The 18,160-nt window shown below is 39.8% G+C and overlaps 1 protein-coding gene across 5 annotated transcripts in view; it reads left to right on the plus strand.

Annotated features, from left to right (window-relative positions):
* TMEM181 (transmembrane protein 181) overlaps positions 1-18,160 on the plus strand; it is a 95,308-nt gene that overhangs the window by 8,012 nt on the left and 69,136 nt on the right. The window contains exon 1 of one of the 5 annotated variants that reach the window (XM_072643812.1): positions 15,090-15,253. The exons of 1 other annotated variant lie outside the window; for it this stretch is intronic. Coding sequence is in view for 2 of the 4 variants with exons in the window: in XM_072643814.1 (XP_072499915.1) it covers positions 15,246-15,253 (8 nt within the window). In the remaining 2 variants the exon portion in view is untranslated. Of the gene's footprint in view, positions 1-15,089; positions 15,254-18,160 lie in introns of those variants that run through there. 3 more of the 5 variants (XM_072643814.1, XM_072643809.1, XM_072643808.1) reach the window with 3 other exon arrangements.

Genomic DNA, 18,160 nt, shown 5'->3' on the forward strand with positions numbered 1-18,160 from the left:
TTTCCCCAGGAATATTTTTTTTACATTTAGAGCTCTACAATAAAAGGAAAAAGACTCTCAGTTCCTATCCAAATATTCTGTCTAACAAGATATCGAAAAATATGAAGTAACACCAGACTTAGAACTAGAACACCTACCTTTGACTCAGTCACCTATGAATTTTGTGATTTCAGGAAAGTCAATTAATCTCTCTGTAATTCAGTTTCCTTAGCTATAAAATGGACTGATAATATTGTCACTACCTTCCTCATAGAATTGTTGTGAAAGCATAGAATCATACAGTCTCAGAGTTGGAAGGGATCCCAGAGGTTATATAGTCCAAACTTTATCTGATACACGAATGCCCTCTACAATATGTTCAAAAAGTAGCCAATCTCTATTTCAACTCTTCAGTGCACTATCTCAGAGACAACCCATTTCCTTTACAGACAGTTCTAATCAATAGGAAATTCTTTCTTACTTTGAAGTCATACAACCTATGTCTAATCCCTTTTCCACAAGGCAGTCATTGAAGTATTTGAAGGCTATTATAATGGCCTCCCTCTCCCAAACACTTTCGTCTCTAATCTAAAAACCTCCACTTGCAACAACCAATCTTTGTATCATATGGTTTCAGATATCTTTGGCATCCTGGCTAATCTCTTGAATCTTCTAACATCAGTTAAAATATAGTGAACAGAGCTGAATACATTTTACTAGGGGACTGAGGTAAATTATTTTAAAACTCATTCCTTTAAATAATAATTCATTTAATCATCAACTTGGACCCAATTTTGTGGTTAATATCATATGAACTTCTGAACTTGCTCAGCCTTAGATGCATTTAGACACTAGAAATAAAGAAAGAGGGCATAAAGAGTTAAACTCTGGCAGAAAAGGGATATGTCAAGAGAGCAATTGGCTCTATAGGTACCTTGGAGCCCAAGACCTGGGTTGATATTATAAAAGTTCTTTCATGTTCAAGGATGGAAGAAAATCCCAAGAAAAGTCCCCCCCCCCCCCCCACCAATTTCACTTCCACTGTCTGTCTAGCCACACACACTATAATATAATCTGCTTTTTTGTTAACAGCGTTTAGAGTAATCTCAACCACAGACACAAGGAGTTAACCCTAGATAAATATAAATGTACGTTTAGGCAGAGAGTTCACATCTCATATGGGAAGTGTCCAAAGCTCTTTGGGAAAGCCCTGCTGCTCTGCCAGGCTCAGCAGGGACTGACAATTCTGCCAGTGAGAGAGAGCCAACACTGAGAATGAGTGTTGCATGTGCAGTATAAAGTTAGCAGGGTTTTCTTGTTCTCTGGCTGTGATCTGACGGTTTGTTGGTAGTCTGATTCTGTGTGTACTTCCCATTTATTCCAGCCCTAGTTTTCTGTATTTAGAACTGTGGGCAATTTCTCTTGCTATCTTAGATATGCTAGACATTTACAGGCATACTAGGGGACTACATGGTGAATTAGATGATTTCTACAAAAAAAACCAGCTTTATGCTTAGTTATTTGAAGACTAGACTTTTACTTATGGAGGTGTGCTAAACAACACATCACAAATATAATGACAACAAAAAACTTTTGAAAAAAGGAAAGATTTATTTTGAGGCATGAGCATCACTATTCATATTTTTTGTTCACAGAATAAACTCAAAGCTCAATTCAAATTAATAAACATTTATTAAGCATCCGCTGTGTTCTAGACACCTAGTGAGATGCAAAGATTTGATAACATGAAGTCCCTGTCCTCATGGGGATATACAACTGAATTAGGAAGAACCTCACATTTAACCTCTCGAGTGATGAAGTCTTCTCTTTGTGATATATCTGAACAGGTCGTCATTAATCCTCTACTTAAACATTCTTTCTGACAAGGAACTCACTCATTTTTCAGTGGTCATTTTTATTAGTAATTTCTACACGCTAAGGCAAAATGTACCTCTTTTTGGTCTACTGGTTCTAGATCCATGTTCTAGCACAACAAAAGACAAACTGATTTTCAGATTTCTCACCTTTCCAGACACCCTTATCAGAATGTTCTCCAGAACTAAACATAATCAGACATGTGGTCTGACCAGCACAGAACATAGCATTATTCTATAGAATTTTCTACTTCTGTTAATACTAATTTTGCATTAGCTTTCTTTTTAGGCAGCTAAAACATGCTGTTGATGTGATTCTGGCTATTTTTATGGTTTTTTTGTATGGACTATTATGTTTATAGTTTTCCTAATATTGAACCAATCTTGCATTCTTGTTATAAATATTATCTGTCCAAAGAGTACAATCTTCTGATGTGTTGTATTCTCTTTGCTAATATTTTATTTAACATGTTTTCATTGAGAGTCGTTAGGGATATTTCTTTCTCTCATTTGTCTCTCACTGGTTTAAGTACTGAGAACATATTTTATAATAGAAAGAATTTGGTAGGAACCCTTTCTCCCCCTTTGTCTCTCCACCACTGCCATTTTTGCAAGCAATTTGTATAGTATTAAAATTAATTGGCCTTTTACTTGTTTGATAGAATTCACTTGAAATTTCATCTGGATATGGGTCTCTCACTCCCCACACCTTGGATATTTAATTTATGACTTGTTTCATTTATTTTTCTGAGACGATTAAATTTTCTAATTCTTGCTCCATTAACATGAGTATGATAGATTTCCATAGATATTCATCCATTTTGTTTAAATTGTTAATTTTGTCATAAATTGGGTAAAATAGTTTTAGATAATTTCCTCTAATTCTTATTTACTGTGATTTCTCCTTTTTTCATTTTTGATAAAAATAATTATGCATAGCTGAGACATTAGTTTTTTTCTATTTCAATTCAGTAATCTCTAGAGCTCTTTCTTATCTATTACAAAATTCTATGTAGTACAATATAGTTCTTCCTGGATTTGAGGTTAAAAACTGTGGATCTTAATGGCCGTCTCCGGCATTTCAGGACAGAATGCTATGCACCTTGGAACCTTTAGGCCTAGGGTTTTCTTGTCTGAGAACTGCTGTCATCATACTTACTGCTTTTACTACCAATGACTTCCCAAAACCCTACTAAGGGTATTTAGCACATTGAAGTTTTCCTGGAGGAATCCTCCTCTATCATTGCCTTGGGATACAGAGATCTGTAGGCTATAAATATCTCTGGCAAATCTTTGGTTACTCTGGGAGGGTTCTGATTTGTTAGCTTGTGCTAAACTTACTTTCACTAGCCATATCCTCTTTCTGATTGCCCTCAGGCTTCTGGCCCACTTTTGTGTAGTTATTGTGCGGAAGAAGTCATAGTAGTTTCTCCTTAAATGTCTTGATCGTTATTTGATCTGATGTGAGTTTTAGGGTTTGGCCGTTATCGGGGCTGTTCAGGCAGTCATTTTGGCCAGGAATTCTCTTACGCATTTCTCGACCCCTTGCATTCTGACTTCAAGCCTTGTTACTCAACTAAGACTACTCTTTCCAAAGCAACTATTGACCTCTTAATTGACAAATCCGATTCCTTACTCCTCATCCTTCTTAACCTCTGCAGCATTTGATACTGTCAATCATCATCCCCCTGCCCCATACTCTGTCTGCCCTCTCTTGGTTTTCCTTCTACATGTCTGGTTAATGTTTTCATTCACATTCTGCCTGTAACATGCAACTGTATCCCAAGTTTATGTCCTGTATTCCCTTCCCTTCTCTCTCTATAACCTCTGTCTCCATTATATCATCATCTCTCATGGATTCAGTTATTATCTCTATGCTGATGAAACCCAGAACTATGTATAAAGCTCTAGTCTTTCTCCGGACTTCAAGTCCCACATATAAACTGCCTACTGCATATTTCCAGCCAAATGTCCTGTAGGTATGTCAAATGGTCCAAAACTAGAACTCATCTTTCTCCCAAACCCATCCATCTTACTCATATTCCACATTTTGGATGAAATTGTTAGAAAGATAAGTCAATAATTTCTCAGATGTTTTGTTGTTAGTAGAATGAAACTTCTAGCAAATGTCTAGATGGCTGAAATCTTCTATTACTATAAAATTTTATTTCTGTGCTATTTTAACTATCTATCTATATCTAGAAAGCATTGTCCATATCTTCCATCTGTCTCAGTGGTATACATTATACTCCCACAATATCATTTACTTTTCTTTTTAAAAACTTTCAAGTCAGAAAATTCAACAAACACTCAAGTACCCACCTTGTGCAAGGCACTATTTTAGACTCTGGGGGGCACAAAGAAAAAAACAAAACAGTCTCTACCCTCAAGGAACCTGCATTTGATGAAGTGAGCTTCTTTATATTCTACTTATACTCTACCTTCACCCAAAGTCATGATGTTACTTTGCCATAGTATTAACTCTGCTGCTTCTTTTAGATCTTTATTTCCTTTTTAGCCGTTATGAAGTAGTATGTAAGTTTTCATCAGATGTTTTGAATTGCTTCTTAAATTCCAAAAGGCCTGTGTAGGAGGCATTTCCCTAGAGGACAGCTGTTCTTTCTGTGGTACATGTAATGAAATTGTGCTACTTTTAGTTTCTTTTTGTTTGGTATAGTTTCTGTTCTAATAAAAATTTGTCTAATTTCTGACTTGTTTGCTTATAAGGATGCAAAAGTCACTTTTCACCTGGGGATCTAATTGATCCCTAGCTAAGATTGATCCCATTAACACTTTATTTCATTTATTGATTGCTTATTTTACAATTGTCTCTGTCCTTTCAATGTGATGTACGTAGGTGCATCTAGACTTTTTCCTGGGTCTTCATTGCCTCCACTAATGAAGATTTTGTTCTAGCATTGATGGTGTCTCGGTATACAAAGTACAAAAGTTCTACTTTATTCTATCGATGTGTACTTTGCTCTGCAATTTATATTTCCCTATCCAAGGCATAAAATATCACACTACCTCCATGGGTGAGGACTTTTTACTTTTGCATTGATGATATCGTCAGAATAAGGTATAAACTCCTTGTCTTGTCCTGGTTTATTCCACTGACACTCCATTGAGGATAACTGATTGATTTATGGTAAGTTCATACCCCTAGGATATAACCTTGAATTTTTTTTTTAAGAATTAAAGGAGAGAAGGGGAGAAAGAATAGAGCTGGGAGACTGGACAGAAACTGTTTAATACATGTAAGAACTTGATTCTCTAAAGCAAAACTGCACGGAGGACTGCACAGGTCCCCTAAGGAAACAGATGAATAGAGAGAACTGTCATCCAGACCAAACTGGCCTTTAACATGTGAATGCTTGGAGTCAAACAGAGTAAGCCACAGACAGGAGAGTCAGGAATCAAATAGAAGTTTAATTTCAAAGTGAGGGAAGCAGCTTACAAGCAAGGACACATGTGCTGGGTCCCCTGCCCCTAGGGGAGGGACCCAAGGCAGTGTGGGAATATCTCGATACTTATACCAGTGAGCTATACCTCTGACAACGAGGAGAAACAGACATGATGAGACAAGCTAGATTCACAGCAGGGCTTCATGACTAGAACATGGATACAGCAGGTGCTTGTCCAAGCTCAGAGAGCACCTGGTGCTATTTGAAGCAACACAATGATCATATGATTTTGCCAGAGGATGAGCTCATCCAGAGGGTGAGCACAAAGACTATTGTTATGCTAAGCTCAGGGCACAGATTGCTTGCTGGTCCTTAGCTCTGGAAAACAGGATGTTTCCTAATATCTTGCCATTTCTCCATTTTGGCCAAAGGAAAGGAGTCTGAAAGAATCCCCCCCCCCCTTCCGGCCAATAAAAGAGAGGCAGGTATACACCATGAGATGTTGCCCAGGGGGTTACTTCCTTGAGGGGACCTATTGGGAAAATGTGTCCCAGGTATCACTGCCAAATTCCTAATAGGGCAAAGAGCATAAGCAGATAGAGTAATGGATCTTGTCTAGCCATCGTTTGCTTGCAGTAGAATAGGGAGAGGGGCAAGAATGTAGAGGGAGAAAATGACAACACATGCTTGAATCAGGGTCTTGGTGATTGGGCACATCACAAAAGGAAAGAAGAGAAAAAAACTAGGACAGTATATTCTGCCCTCATTCGGAATCTTGGGATAACTGCCCCATCCGGATATTGGCTGCTTCTGGGTCCATACTAGACAAACTCTGAGGTCCCCAAAGGGTTCTGCCATTCAAGAGAGTAGGGGTTTTCTTCGGATAATCTAGGAGTCTACACCCACAAGTTTGTCAGCTGTGGGAGTGGTCAGAAGGATCTGGTGGGGGCGCTTAGAGAAAACTCCTTGCATCAATCTTTGAATCTGAGTTTCTAGTTAGCAAAATATAGGTCCTAAATTAAGAGTCTCTAAACAGCATACAGTTTCCCAGCCGCACAGGGCTAGGTTCAAACAATGCAAAAAAGTTTTCTCATAATTCCTATAATTGCATAATGATATTAAGTCAGGTACAGATCGAACTACTTAGAAGACTCACAATGGACCAATTCTGAGAAGGGAAATTTACACATCACCAAGGTAACCAAGAAAACTTAAACATAAACCATGCAAAGTAATACAAGTTATCACCAATGTTAACTTACATTAGTCTCCTTGTATCCTAATACCCATTCTCAATGTCCATTTAATCAGCACTTCTTGAGTCTCAGATGTCTCATGTAGATTTCTGGTCCCTAAATATCTTTTTCTGGACGATAGGCTTTATTTTCAGGACAGTTCTAAAGGGGCCTCTGCTTCTCTGGTTCCAAATCTAGAGGTTCCTAGATGATTCTTAAACTTCAGAGAATTTTAGTTTATATATCATTTGCTGTTTCTATCCCTTCCTAAATCCTATACCTGATATAAGAATCTTTTAAAAATTTATGAGTATCCAACTGCAAAATGAACTCTTCTGCCCTTTAAGATTCTCAGACAGATGCTTTAAAAATGGGAAAATAACTTCACTTTCTTTATCATTATCAACACAATTTATTCTCTAATCCTTAATTAATAAATCCTTAATCCAACTGATAACTTATTACAAGAACATACTCAAAATCTGAATTTCCATGATAAATAAATTTGGAAGTCAATCATATATACATATATACACATACATATATATATAATATAATGTAAAAAGTTTTCTAAATAAATGAAATGGTAAAGTTCCTGTTGCTTTCCCAAACTTTACCATTTCATTTATTTAGAAAACTTTTTACATTACATTTTTGTCTCGTTACTTTAATAATTTTCCCCTTAGGAGGAAATCATCCCTATATTTTAATTTGACCATAAATACAAGTTAAAATTGTAAGATGTTCATACTTGCATTATATTATAATAACTCAGAGATATTCCAGTATCAATCTATTATTTAATAGATTTAGGAATGTATTTATATAACTTCTTGATTACAGAAATTTTCTATAAAAGGAAAAAGAGGGATATAGTTATAACAGTCATATACCATAACAGGAGGAAAAACTCCCTTAGCTCTGTTTGATTCCAGGGATATTTGACAGTCAATCACGTAGGCACAGGGTGTTAAAAGAAAGGCTCAGGATTAACCAGGTGAGGATATTTCCTTTTCAGAAAGGAAGCACAATGGGGAAAGAGTTAGGAGGATCCTATCTAGGCCATGCCAAAGTTGTCCCCAAAACTTTTTTTTCTACTTAATAGTATTTTATTTTTTCCCAATTACATGTAAAGACAGTTTTCAACATTCATTTTTGTAAGATTTTGAGTTCCAAATTTTTCTCCTTCCTTCCCTTCCCTCCCTTCTCCCCAAGATAACAAACAATCTGATATAGGTTATATATGTACAATCATGTTGAATACATTTCTACATTAGTCATGTTGTGAAAGAAGAATCAGAACAAAAGGGGAAAACCATGAGAGAAAAAAACAAACCAAAAAAAGTGAAAATGTTATGCTTCAATCTGTATTTATACTGTGGATAGCATTTTCCACCATAAGTCTTTTGGAATTGTCTTGGATCATTGTATTGCTGAGAAAAGCCAAATCTTCTGTAGGCAATCATTTGCACCGTACTGCTGTTACTGTTTACAATGTTCTCCTGGCTACACTCACTTCACTAAGCATCAGTTCATGTAAGTCTTTCAGGTTTTTCTGAAATTTGCCTGCTCATCATTTCTTATAGCACAATAATGTTCCATTATATTCATACACCACAATCTGTTTAGCCATTTCCAACCCAAAACTCTTCCCAGGCATAGACATCTACCTTTAATAGACTGTAGCACATGCCATTTTCTAGTATTGGCTTCATAACAATTCAGAGATCTATCCCTATAATCAAAGCTCAAAACAATAGTAAATTACAGTCCCAAGAATTTTTATCTTAAATAGCAAAATTTCACTAACCACAACTAAGGGCCTGAATATCTTTCCTGATATTTCCCTAACGGTTAACATTTCATTAATCCTTATCATTTTAAACTACCTACGTCCTGGGGCTTTAGAAATACAGCAAATACCTGATTGTTGGTTCATCATTAATATATTTAAGCTACATCTTTAAACCACCATAGACATTTTCATAATAGCCAAGAATTTGCTATTATAGCAAATTTATTAACTGCTTTATAACAAAATATGCCTTATTAAAATTTAACAATTTTCAAATAAGTCCAATTCATGTATAATAGTATACCAATTAAAAAGCTGTTTTGTCTGACAGCATTTCTGTCACAAAGGTCTCTCAGAATTCATGATATATGAGAATTTAGAAATACAATAACAACATAAACATTTAAAACCTGAAGCAAAACTTCAGATGACATCAATTGCATTTCCAAATTATCATACATAAAAATCAATGATCCTATTATTGCCTTTGGCATTTTAAAAGCACTTTAGAGTTATTAGGTATAGAAAAATTACATTCAATTAAGGAAATAATAATAATGTAAAGCTTAGAATATGCCAATCACTGTGTTAAACACTTTATGATCATTATATCATTTGATCTTAACAACAACCCTGGGATAACCACCATTAGTAATTTTCTCTTTACAGATCAGGAAATTGGGGCAAACAGAGATACGATAACTTGCCTAAGATTACATAGCTAATAATTTTCTTCAACCAGAATGTAACTCAAGCTTCCCCATATTTTTCCAAAATTTTTTTTCAATGCCTGCGTTTGGGAATCTGATCTGGGATGGGAAGGGTTAATAGGGAGAGAGTCTCTTCACCTGGGGGAGTTATAGGAATCTTCTTAGTTTAAACAATCTTTTCTCTTTTCATGGTCAGAAATGTCAAGGAAGGGTTAACAAGAGTTTGCTGTAAGGTATAAACCTTTTACCTATTTTTTTCTTTCTTCACTCTGGGATTATTTCCAACTGAACTGGCTTCCTTCATCGCCCTAGAACAATGAAGCTATTGATCTGGCCATCTACTTTTAAAATTTTTATAAAATCTCATCCTTATTTTTCCTTAAAACAAATTTTGCAGAGTGGTACCCCAAAACAATATTATTAAGATATTTCAGAAAGGAATGAGTTTCTGGAATTATCCCAAGATCTCAGGAGTTTTCTCCTGCAATCTTAAAATGATTAATCTTCAAACTCCTTTTTTTTATATGCTTTAGATGTTTTTTAGTAGTTCTACAAACTTTAGTTATCTGACTTTACTTTTGCAGTCCCAACATAGCCAAAGCTGAAATGACAGCAGCAAGTATGTTGCATAATTTTTCTTTTTCTCTTTTCTTATAATCTAACTTCCCTTGGAAAACCTAAAATGGGAGTTAGTGCTGCTTACTGGGACAATTGCTTCAAGTATGAAGGTTCATTAATTTTTCTCAGTATTCTGAACTCTTTGTCTACAGCCTTTAGAAGTTTTTCCGACTGGCTGCATTTTAAATCTTTCAAGGTAACAGACTCTAGCTCACAACACAAACACAACACAGATGTTTTACATTTTAGAAAAACACAAACACGGACAAAATGACAAGATAGGTACAAACAGACAGATACCTTTAACCAAGTGTGCAGTTACAGTTCTAGCTTTACCAGTTTGTAGCAGAGCCACACAGTTACCAAGGCATGCAGTTTCAACTTTACAGAGGCGTCCAGTTTAAAAAACAACAGAGGCACACAGAAGGACAAGAAGCATGCAGTGACAATTTTACAGAGGCATGCAGTAAAAAAAAAAACAAACAGCAGAGGCATACAGAGGTTCCAACTAACAAGAATTTAAGGAAGGATATACTTAGGAAAGTGATCCAAGATGAACTAGGTCACCAGAGGGGCCCTGAAGTTTTCCTCAAAAAGAATGGTGAGCTTGACCAAGATGGGAGTTTGGAGGATAGGAGTAGGCACAAGGGCAGAAAACTCACAAGACAAAAGGGGTTGGACTCTGGAGAAATAAATCTCCAATGGAGCCTGGTCCTTTCCTGCTGGTACTGGAGAGACTAGTGGTCCAGTTCCAAATCCAATCCTACTTCTGATACCAATTAATGCCAACCAGACTGAACTGGCCTTTAACTTGTGTATGGCTGGAGCCAAACAGAGTGAGCCAAGTCAGAAAATCAAACAGAAATTTAATTTAAAAGGGAGGGAAACAATTTGCAAGCAAGAAGGGATATACACATATACTGGGACCCTGCCTCAGTAGGGGGACCCAAGGAAATGTGGGGGGATCTCTATACTTATACCAATGGTTGCAGTGTGCTGTACCCCAACAATGAGGGGCAACAGCAACGAGGAGACAAGTTTGATTCATAGCAGGGCTCCTTGACTGGAATATGGATATAGCAGGTGCTTGTCCAAGTTCAGAGAACACCTAGTGCTATTTGAAGCAATACAATTATTATATGATTTTTCCGGAGGGTGAGATTATCCAGACTGTGAGTTCAAAGGATTGTTATTATGCAAAGCTCAGGGCACAACTTGCTTGCTAGATTAATTTACCTCTGGAAAAGAGGGTATCTCCTTATTAATAGCTTGATAGGACCAACTGGAGTTCCTTAACCAAGCCTCCTAGTCTCAAAGGACTTTCTGCACCAAGCTATCTAGTGAAAGAATTCTTGGATGAGGCAGGAGTTGGAGCTGAAGAAAAACAAGACAGAACCTAAATGAGGAAGAGAATATCTTCTCCTTCATTAGTGTTACGATTATGTAGATGTTTTAGTAATCCCAACTTTTTTTCTCACTTGGAAGTCTTTGGAAAGACTTGATGGTCTCTTTTGTACCCATGATTTCAAGCAGATGGCTTCTAAATCTATACATCAAGTCCTATTCTTTCTCCTGAGCTCTAGTCCCAAATCATCAATTACCTGCTGTACAGCTTCACTTGAATAACCTATAACTTGCTCAAACACAATAGAGCCAAAATCCATCTCATTATCTTTGTACTTTGCCCCCTTCTTCAAATGTTCATTGGGATCTTCAAAACCAGGGGGTGAGGCAGGAGTTGTGAAATGAAGGTAGAGAAGTAGGTCTGGTAACACTATGGAGGGAGGAGCATGTCAGTGATTAGCAAAATGATGGTTTGTCTCACATTAAATCTTCCACCAAGATGGCATTCTTTTCTAGAAGTAGCACACTAGCCATGACTACTCTTGTCTCAACTATATCTATATCACTGAAGGCAAAGATAATAAACTCACAGAAGAGAAAAAGTCTTGCATTTGCTTGAGTTTTTAAGTACACATTCAGATGATTCAAGGAAAAAAAAACCCTAGTTTAACTGGTTCAGAAAATCAGGCAAAAGTAGAGAATCCTTTGCCTAAATATTTTAGGTAATAGTAACTATGAAGACCTGGCTTCTGTTTTAACATCTGCATCATTTGAGAGAAGCAAGCCTGTAGTTCCTATTGGGGACACCATGTAGTTTTGTTATACAGGAAAATGTCCTTGGGTGAAAAAAAATGAGTCATCTACTGAGTCACAGAGTCATCCATTTTCAGAAACAGATCTCCAGATGTGAAAGATACATATGTTAATGACTTTTGCTCCTGAATACATAATACATAAGGAAGGTGGGTGGGTAAATATAGGGGGAGCATTGTTCTCTTCTATTCTGTCTCCTAGGAAATGTGTTAAACATAAACAATTTTTTAAAATGTCACAACTATTAAAAAGCTGTACTATTACAATTTTTTTTAGTAGCTCAGCTTGCATATGGGTAGAAAAGTGCGCTTTCAGTTGCTTTTGTTCAGGGACATCTTATCTAATGTGATCAGATTAATGTTAAGTTGATGAGCACTTTATCTCAAGTATTATCAGCTGTGAAATGAAGGATTATTTTTACATGTGTACACAATTACTAGCTTCCTAATATAATAGGTTTATAACATCAATTCACTGCCTCCTTTCATGCTCTGATTTTGATGTCTGATATGCTCTTTCAAGAGCTCAAATTCTGAGCTCAAGCGACAGGAGACTTAAAAGTCTAGTTAGAAAAGAGTGGTATTGCTTGTTGGGGACTATATTTCTGGAGAATCTGAGGCATCAGCATTTTAAAGTCTTCTAAGGAAGTTCCATTGTCAGATAGTTTTATAGGATGAAGAACTATACAATAAATTTTGGTCTTGGAAGAATTTTAACTATTATTACAATTATACTCCAGTCTATTTCATTGCCTCTTCAAGGTAGAGAAGTAACCCTGGGTTTGCAAAGGCTATGCCAGTGTGGAACAAACAAAGTAGGTCTTCATGAGCCTGAGGGAATATGGGAACGATGATAAACTGTGTGTCTGTCACAGGACAAAAATCAATCTAATTAAGTTTGAAAATATTCATCATCAGAAGTCTGTCCATAGGAGATGAATGTTTGTGGTCATTACAAATGATAAAATTAGTACTGAGATTTTGACATGTGTTGATGAAAGGAACACTCAGTGAGGAAATCATGTATTCTTTTAAGGCACTGCTGTTATCTTTACTGAGAGCAATCACAGGTAGCATGGTACTGTAATGGAAAGAGCACTAGATTTGGAATTAGAAGACTTGGAATTCAAGAGTTGTCTCTGTCTTGTGACCTTGAGTAAGTTATTTCCTCCTTCCTCCTTCCTATTGTGCCTCAAATTAGGAGCAGCAAGGTGGTGCAGTGGATAGAGCACCAGTGCAGGAGTCAGGAGGACCTGAGTTCAAATCTCACCTCAGACACTTGACACTCACTAGCTGTGTGACCTTGGGCAAGTCTCTTAACCCCAATTGCCTCATCCTGGGTCATCTCTAGTCATCCTGATGAATATCTGGTCACTGGACCCAGATGGCTCTGAAAGAGAAATGAGGCTGGTGACCTGCACGGCCCTCCCTCCCTCAAAACAATGTCAAGTGCAAGTCACTTCATTATTTCTCTGATGGCATGGCCTTCTTCTTCGGCAACAAAGGGCAAACATACACACAGATGTGCCTCAAATTTCAAATCATATTTGCAGTAGGTACTTTGTAGGATTGTCATGTGGAAGAGACTTAAAAATACAATGTGCTATATGGGCTACAGCCTGGACTTGTGATTTAATTAGCATAAGAAACTCCTGGATGATGAAATTCCCTCTACCAATGCAAGTTGGCATTATCTCTGTAACTTATAAAGTTTTCCTTTAAGTCTCAGCTAAAATCCCACATCCTACTAGAAGTCTTCCCTAACCCTTCTTTACTTTAGCATGTCCTCTCTTTTAATTATTTCCCATTTATTCTGTATATAGCTTGCTTTGTATATATGTTTACCTGTTGCCTCCCCCATTAAATTATAAGCTCCTTGAGGGCAGAGATTGTCTTTTTTCTCTTTTGGTATCCCCAGTACTTTGCACATAGTAGGTACTTAATGTTTACTGATTACTGAATTAAGTTGACTAGAGCACTAAGAGGTTAAGTGACTTGTCCAGGGTCACACAGTCAGTATGTTTCAGAGGCAGGATTTGAACAAACTCCTCCTAACACTTAGAAGTTATCTACCATGCTATATTGCCTCTCTGTTCTTTACTGATGTGTGCTATTATAGCAACAATCACTCCCATACACTCCATATGTGTGTGTATTATAATATATATAATGCATAATAGTGTTATTTTAAAATTTAGTTTTAAATAAATTCATCACAAAGAAGGCTAAATTCTGGTTAGAATTTAGTGGGAAATATAATTTGCTTTGTGTGTGTACATATATGCATTTACACGTATACATCCTTTGGCGGGGTATATGGGGAAGTCAGGGAGGACTAGCACCCTCACCTGGTGTGAAGGCTTGCCCACCCCTTTTCAGAACTGGTCATCCACCTTTGGTGTCCACGTCTCATCCTACTCTCACCTGTGGCTCCAAGAAACTGTAGCATGAACAGCAGTCACCGGACAGGTTAAACCAGATGGAAGGTAACTGACACGCCTCAAGCCCGGAGGTGCGTTAAGGGATGTCCGTCTCATGCATGTGAAGACTTCTCCTTTCTGCATGGGTGGCTGAGAAGGACTTGTTCCAATGGGCAAGCAGCCGGAGCAGGTGCTGCAGCGCTTAGAGCCTGGTCAGACTGAAGTAGCCAAGGTCGGTCCCTACAGCCGGGCTGTCATCCGTCCTCTGGACTTCTGCCCCGCTACCGGCCTTCCATGACTCTTCCAGAGCGAGGCTGATGATTTTCTCAACGGTCCTCTCTGAGGACTGGAAGATGAGCCAGATAAATATTCCCTGGGGTTTTCTTGGCCAAGGCAGCGGGGTGATTTGCCATTTCCTTCTCTGGCTCATTTTACAGAGGAGGAAACTAAAACCAACAGGGTTCAGTGACTTGCCCAGGGTCACCCGGCTAGGAAGTGTCTGAGATGGGGATTTGGACTCACGTTCCTGGTTCCAAGGCCAGCGCCGTGCGCACCGCATCGTCTAGCTGCCCCATGTGTGATATAAGCATGTACACACACCCATCTCTACACATAGACGGGCGTGTTCACACGTACGGGGATCTAGAAATATCCCCCATACATGGGCACACACAAAAGGTAATTTAATTTTTAAATAAATTCACCATGGAAAGAAAGACTAAATTCCCGTTTACAGCTTAAGGAGAACAAGGAGGTCATTTTTTCCGCCACCCAGGCGCGCGCACTCCAGGAGCCCTTCCCGGACCGGAGCGTGCCCTGCAGCCCCAGGCCCGGGCGGGCCGCGCCGCTCCGCTCCATCCCCTCGCGCATCCGTCTCCGCCCCACGTGACCCGGAGACGCGGCGGCTGGGGCGTGCGGGCGTCGCACTCTGATGAGTTTACGGAACCGGCCGCTCGGGCCCCTGTCGCTGCCGCTGCCGACTCGGCTCGGGCTGCGCCGCCCCGGGCCTTGGCCGTAGGAGCCCCGCGGGCCTCAGCCGCCGCGGCGCGTGGACATGGAGCCGTGAGTGCCTACGAAGGGGGATGGGCGGGGGGACGAGGGGACCCAGCTGGGGCCGAGGCGACCCCGGCGTCTGCATGTGGGGGCTGCTGACCCCTCCTGCCCCGTTACGGGATGAATGCGCCCCTCCCCCCTCCTCCCTCCTTCGTTCCCGAGGCCCTCCTCCCGCCCCCGCGGGGCCTTAGGTTGGGCGGGCTTCCCCTCCGCAGCGCAAGCGCACTTGAACCGTGGGGGAGGGGGAGGACTCATTGTACACGTGGAGCCTTCACACCTGCGGTGACTGAAGGTCTGGGCGTCGGGGCGGGGACGGGACGAGGGGGAGCAGGGGGTGCCAGGTGACAGCCGGCCCATCACGGCCTTCCCGGGGTGGGTTCAGTTCAACAAACGTTTAGGGCACTAGTGGGTGGAGGGGGAGCGGGCGCAGGGCCCAGGACCTTTCAGTGCCCAGAAGCCCCCCAGTTACAGGGCAGTCTGCTGCCCCGCTTTGCTGCAGGGAGTTTCCAGCAGGAGGCCTTAGCTTGATGAAGCCGCAGGTCTGGACCAGAAGTATGTCCGAGGCACCCGGGATAGGGAGACGCGACCTCTGCCTTCGGGTGCCCTACAGTGTGTAGCATGGGGGCATTTTCCAGGCGGCATCGTTTAGGGCTTGCTCTCGGAGTGGGGAAGACCTGAGTTCAAATCCTGTCTCAAGTGAGGGTGTTGGATTAATGGCTTCGGCTCAAAATCAGTGATTTCTCACGAGCCCTACCCTGCAACCTTCCGGGTCCCCCAATCCCTCCAGGACTCCTCATTATCTTCCCTCTCCATATCCAATCTGTTGCCAAGGCTTGGCAGCCTCTCTCCAGTACTCCCCCTTCTGATGACAAGGCCACCACCCCAGTGCAGACCCTCAACACCTCACACCTGGACTGCTGCAGTAGCTGCTGGGTGGCTCAGCCTACCCCTAGGTAGTCTCTAGTCTTCTGCCTAGTCTCTCCCCACTCAGATCCGTCTTCCATTAAGCCACTAAAGTGATTTTCCTAAAATACAGGTCTGATCATGTGCCCCATTCAAGTGGCTTCCTATTCCCTCCAGGATCAAACCCAAAATGCTTTGTTTGGCATTTGAAGCCCTTCATAACCTGTCCACCTTCTACCTTTCCATTCTTCTTACACCTTACTCCTTGACAGATACCCTTTGATGTGGCAACACTGACTTCCTGGTTCTTCCATGAATGAGACACTCCGTCTCTTGGTCCTGAGTATTTTCACTGGCTGTCCTCCATGCCTGGAGAGGTCTTCCTTCTTCACTCTGCCTAACAGCCTCCCTTGTTTAAGTCTCAATTAAAATTCTCCCCTCTGTAGGAAGTCTTCAACTCCTCTTAATTTCTTACGTTTATTATTTCCTATTTATCCTGTGTATAGATTGCATTGTATGTTATATATATGCATATATGCGTGTTATCGCTCCCATTAAACTGTAAGATCCTTGAAGGTAGAGACTACCTTTTGCCTTTTTGTATCCCTATCACTTAGCACACTGCCTGACCCATAGGAGGCTCTTTGTAAATGCTGATTGATTGATTGAAAATAAAGTATAATAGAGGTGTTGAGGTGAGGAAATAGGACATGTTGAAGGAGAAGTTGTTTGAAGAAGGCATTTGGGCATGGTTTATGTGGGTAGAGGGTGGTATTAGTCCTTGATGTATAATGGAAACTCTTTTGGGATGTTTACTTCTTTCTGCAGGGCATTCTGATATTCATAATCCAGGGTAGATTTAGTAATTAAAAGAGGGGACTACTTAAACTGATGGTTTTCTTTCTCCTTACTTGGGGTTGTGAACTCTGTGTCAGTTACCTTATTTGTAGAAGAGGATGACGTGATTTAGGTTAAAGGAATGTTTCCTGAATCCTGGGATTATCGAGGGTGTTGTATATTTAGAAGTAAATGATTGAACAGGCCTTTAGTGGCTAATGCAGGTGCCCATTACATGCAGATAAACTTCTGAGAAACCTTGAGGAAATATCTAAAGAGAGGTACAATCTAAATGAAAACTGGAATTATGAAAAAATAATTGTATTTCATTATTATACACACCCATTTCCTTCATGCATCCTGCACCATTATGGCTTGCTTCCTGTATTGCCTTTAATTCATTAATTTTGTCATGCTGTTTCTTCCTTATCCTTACACCCCTTTCCCCCATCTGCTGTGTTTCAGAGGTGATTTTTTGGCCTTCCCTTTGAGTGGGGTTGGATTCATGACACATTAAGCTTTCAGATGGCCAGAATTTGCTTTCTGTAACTTTTTGTACATACATGCCTAGCCCAGCATCAGGTGCAATTAGGTACTTTGTAAATGTCTTTTTGATGATGATGGGCTGGGTGACCTTAGCCAGTTTTACAGAATTAGGAAAACCCTGAGTTTCATTAGTTTCTCTATTAAAATACTGCTGACTTTGAGGGTTGCTTTGAGTTGTTGGCATCTCTTAAGTTCCTGGGTTTCATTGGCTTACCTCCCTGAGGCCCCAAAGTGTTAGTTTCTAAAGCTCTTTTGTCAGGAAGTGGAGATGACTTTGAAGGGACTGAAGTCACCTGGGTTCCCTCAGCAATCATTCATAAAGGAAGACAAAAGAATCAAGAGATTCCACAGTGAATAGAGTTGCAAGAAGTCACCAATAATGTGATAACTTGAGTTTGTGCTCTTGTTTTTATTATGTGCAGTAGCATCTATGACATAAAATCAAGATCATGTGTCTCTGATTGATGCTGTCTTTAGAAATGTAATGAATTTTCATCTCAACAGTATTGATTGGGATGCTGTTTCTGTGTGCAAACTTTGTTAGGGAAGCAATATTCTTGGTTGAATCAAGTCAATAATTACTGTATACCAGGCATTGAGTACTGGGTATATAAATCTAAGCAAAAAAAA

The sequence above is a fragment of the Notamacropus eugenii genome, chromosome 2 (assembly GCF_028372415.1).
Source record: "Notamacropus eugenii isolate mMacEug1 chromosome 2, mMacEug1.pri_v2, whole genome shotgun sequence".
Classification (NCBI taxonomy): Eukaryota; Metazoa; Chordata; class Mammalia; order Diprotodontia; family Macropodidae; genus Notamacropus; species Notamacropus eugenii.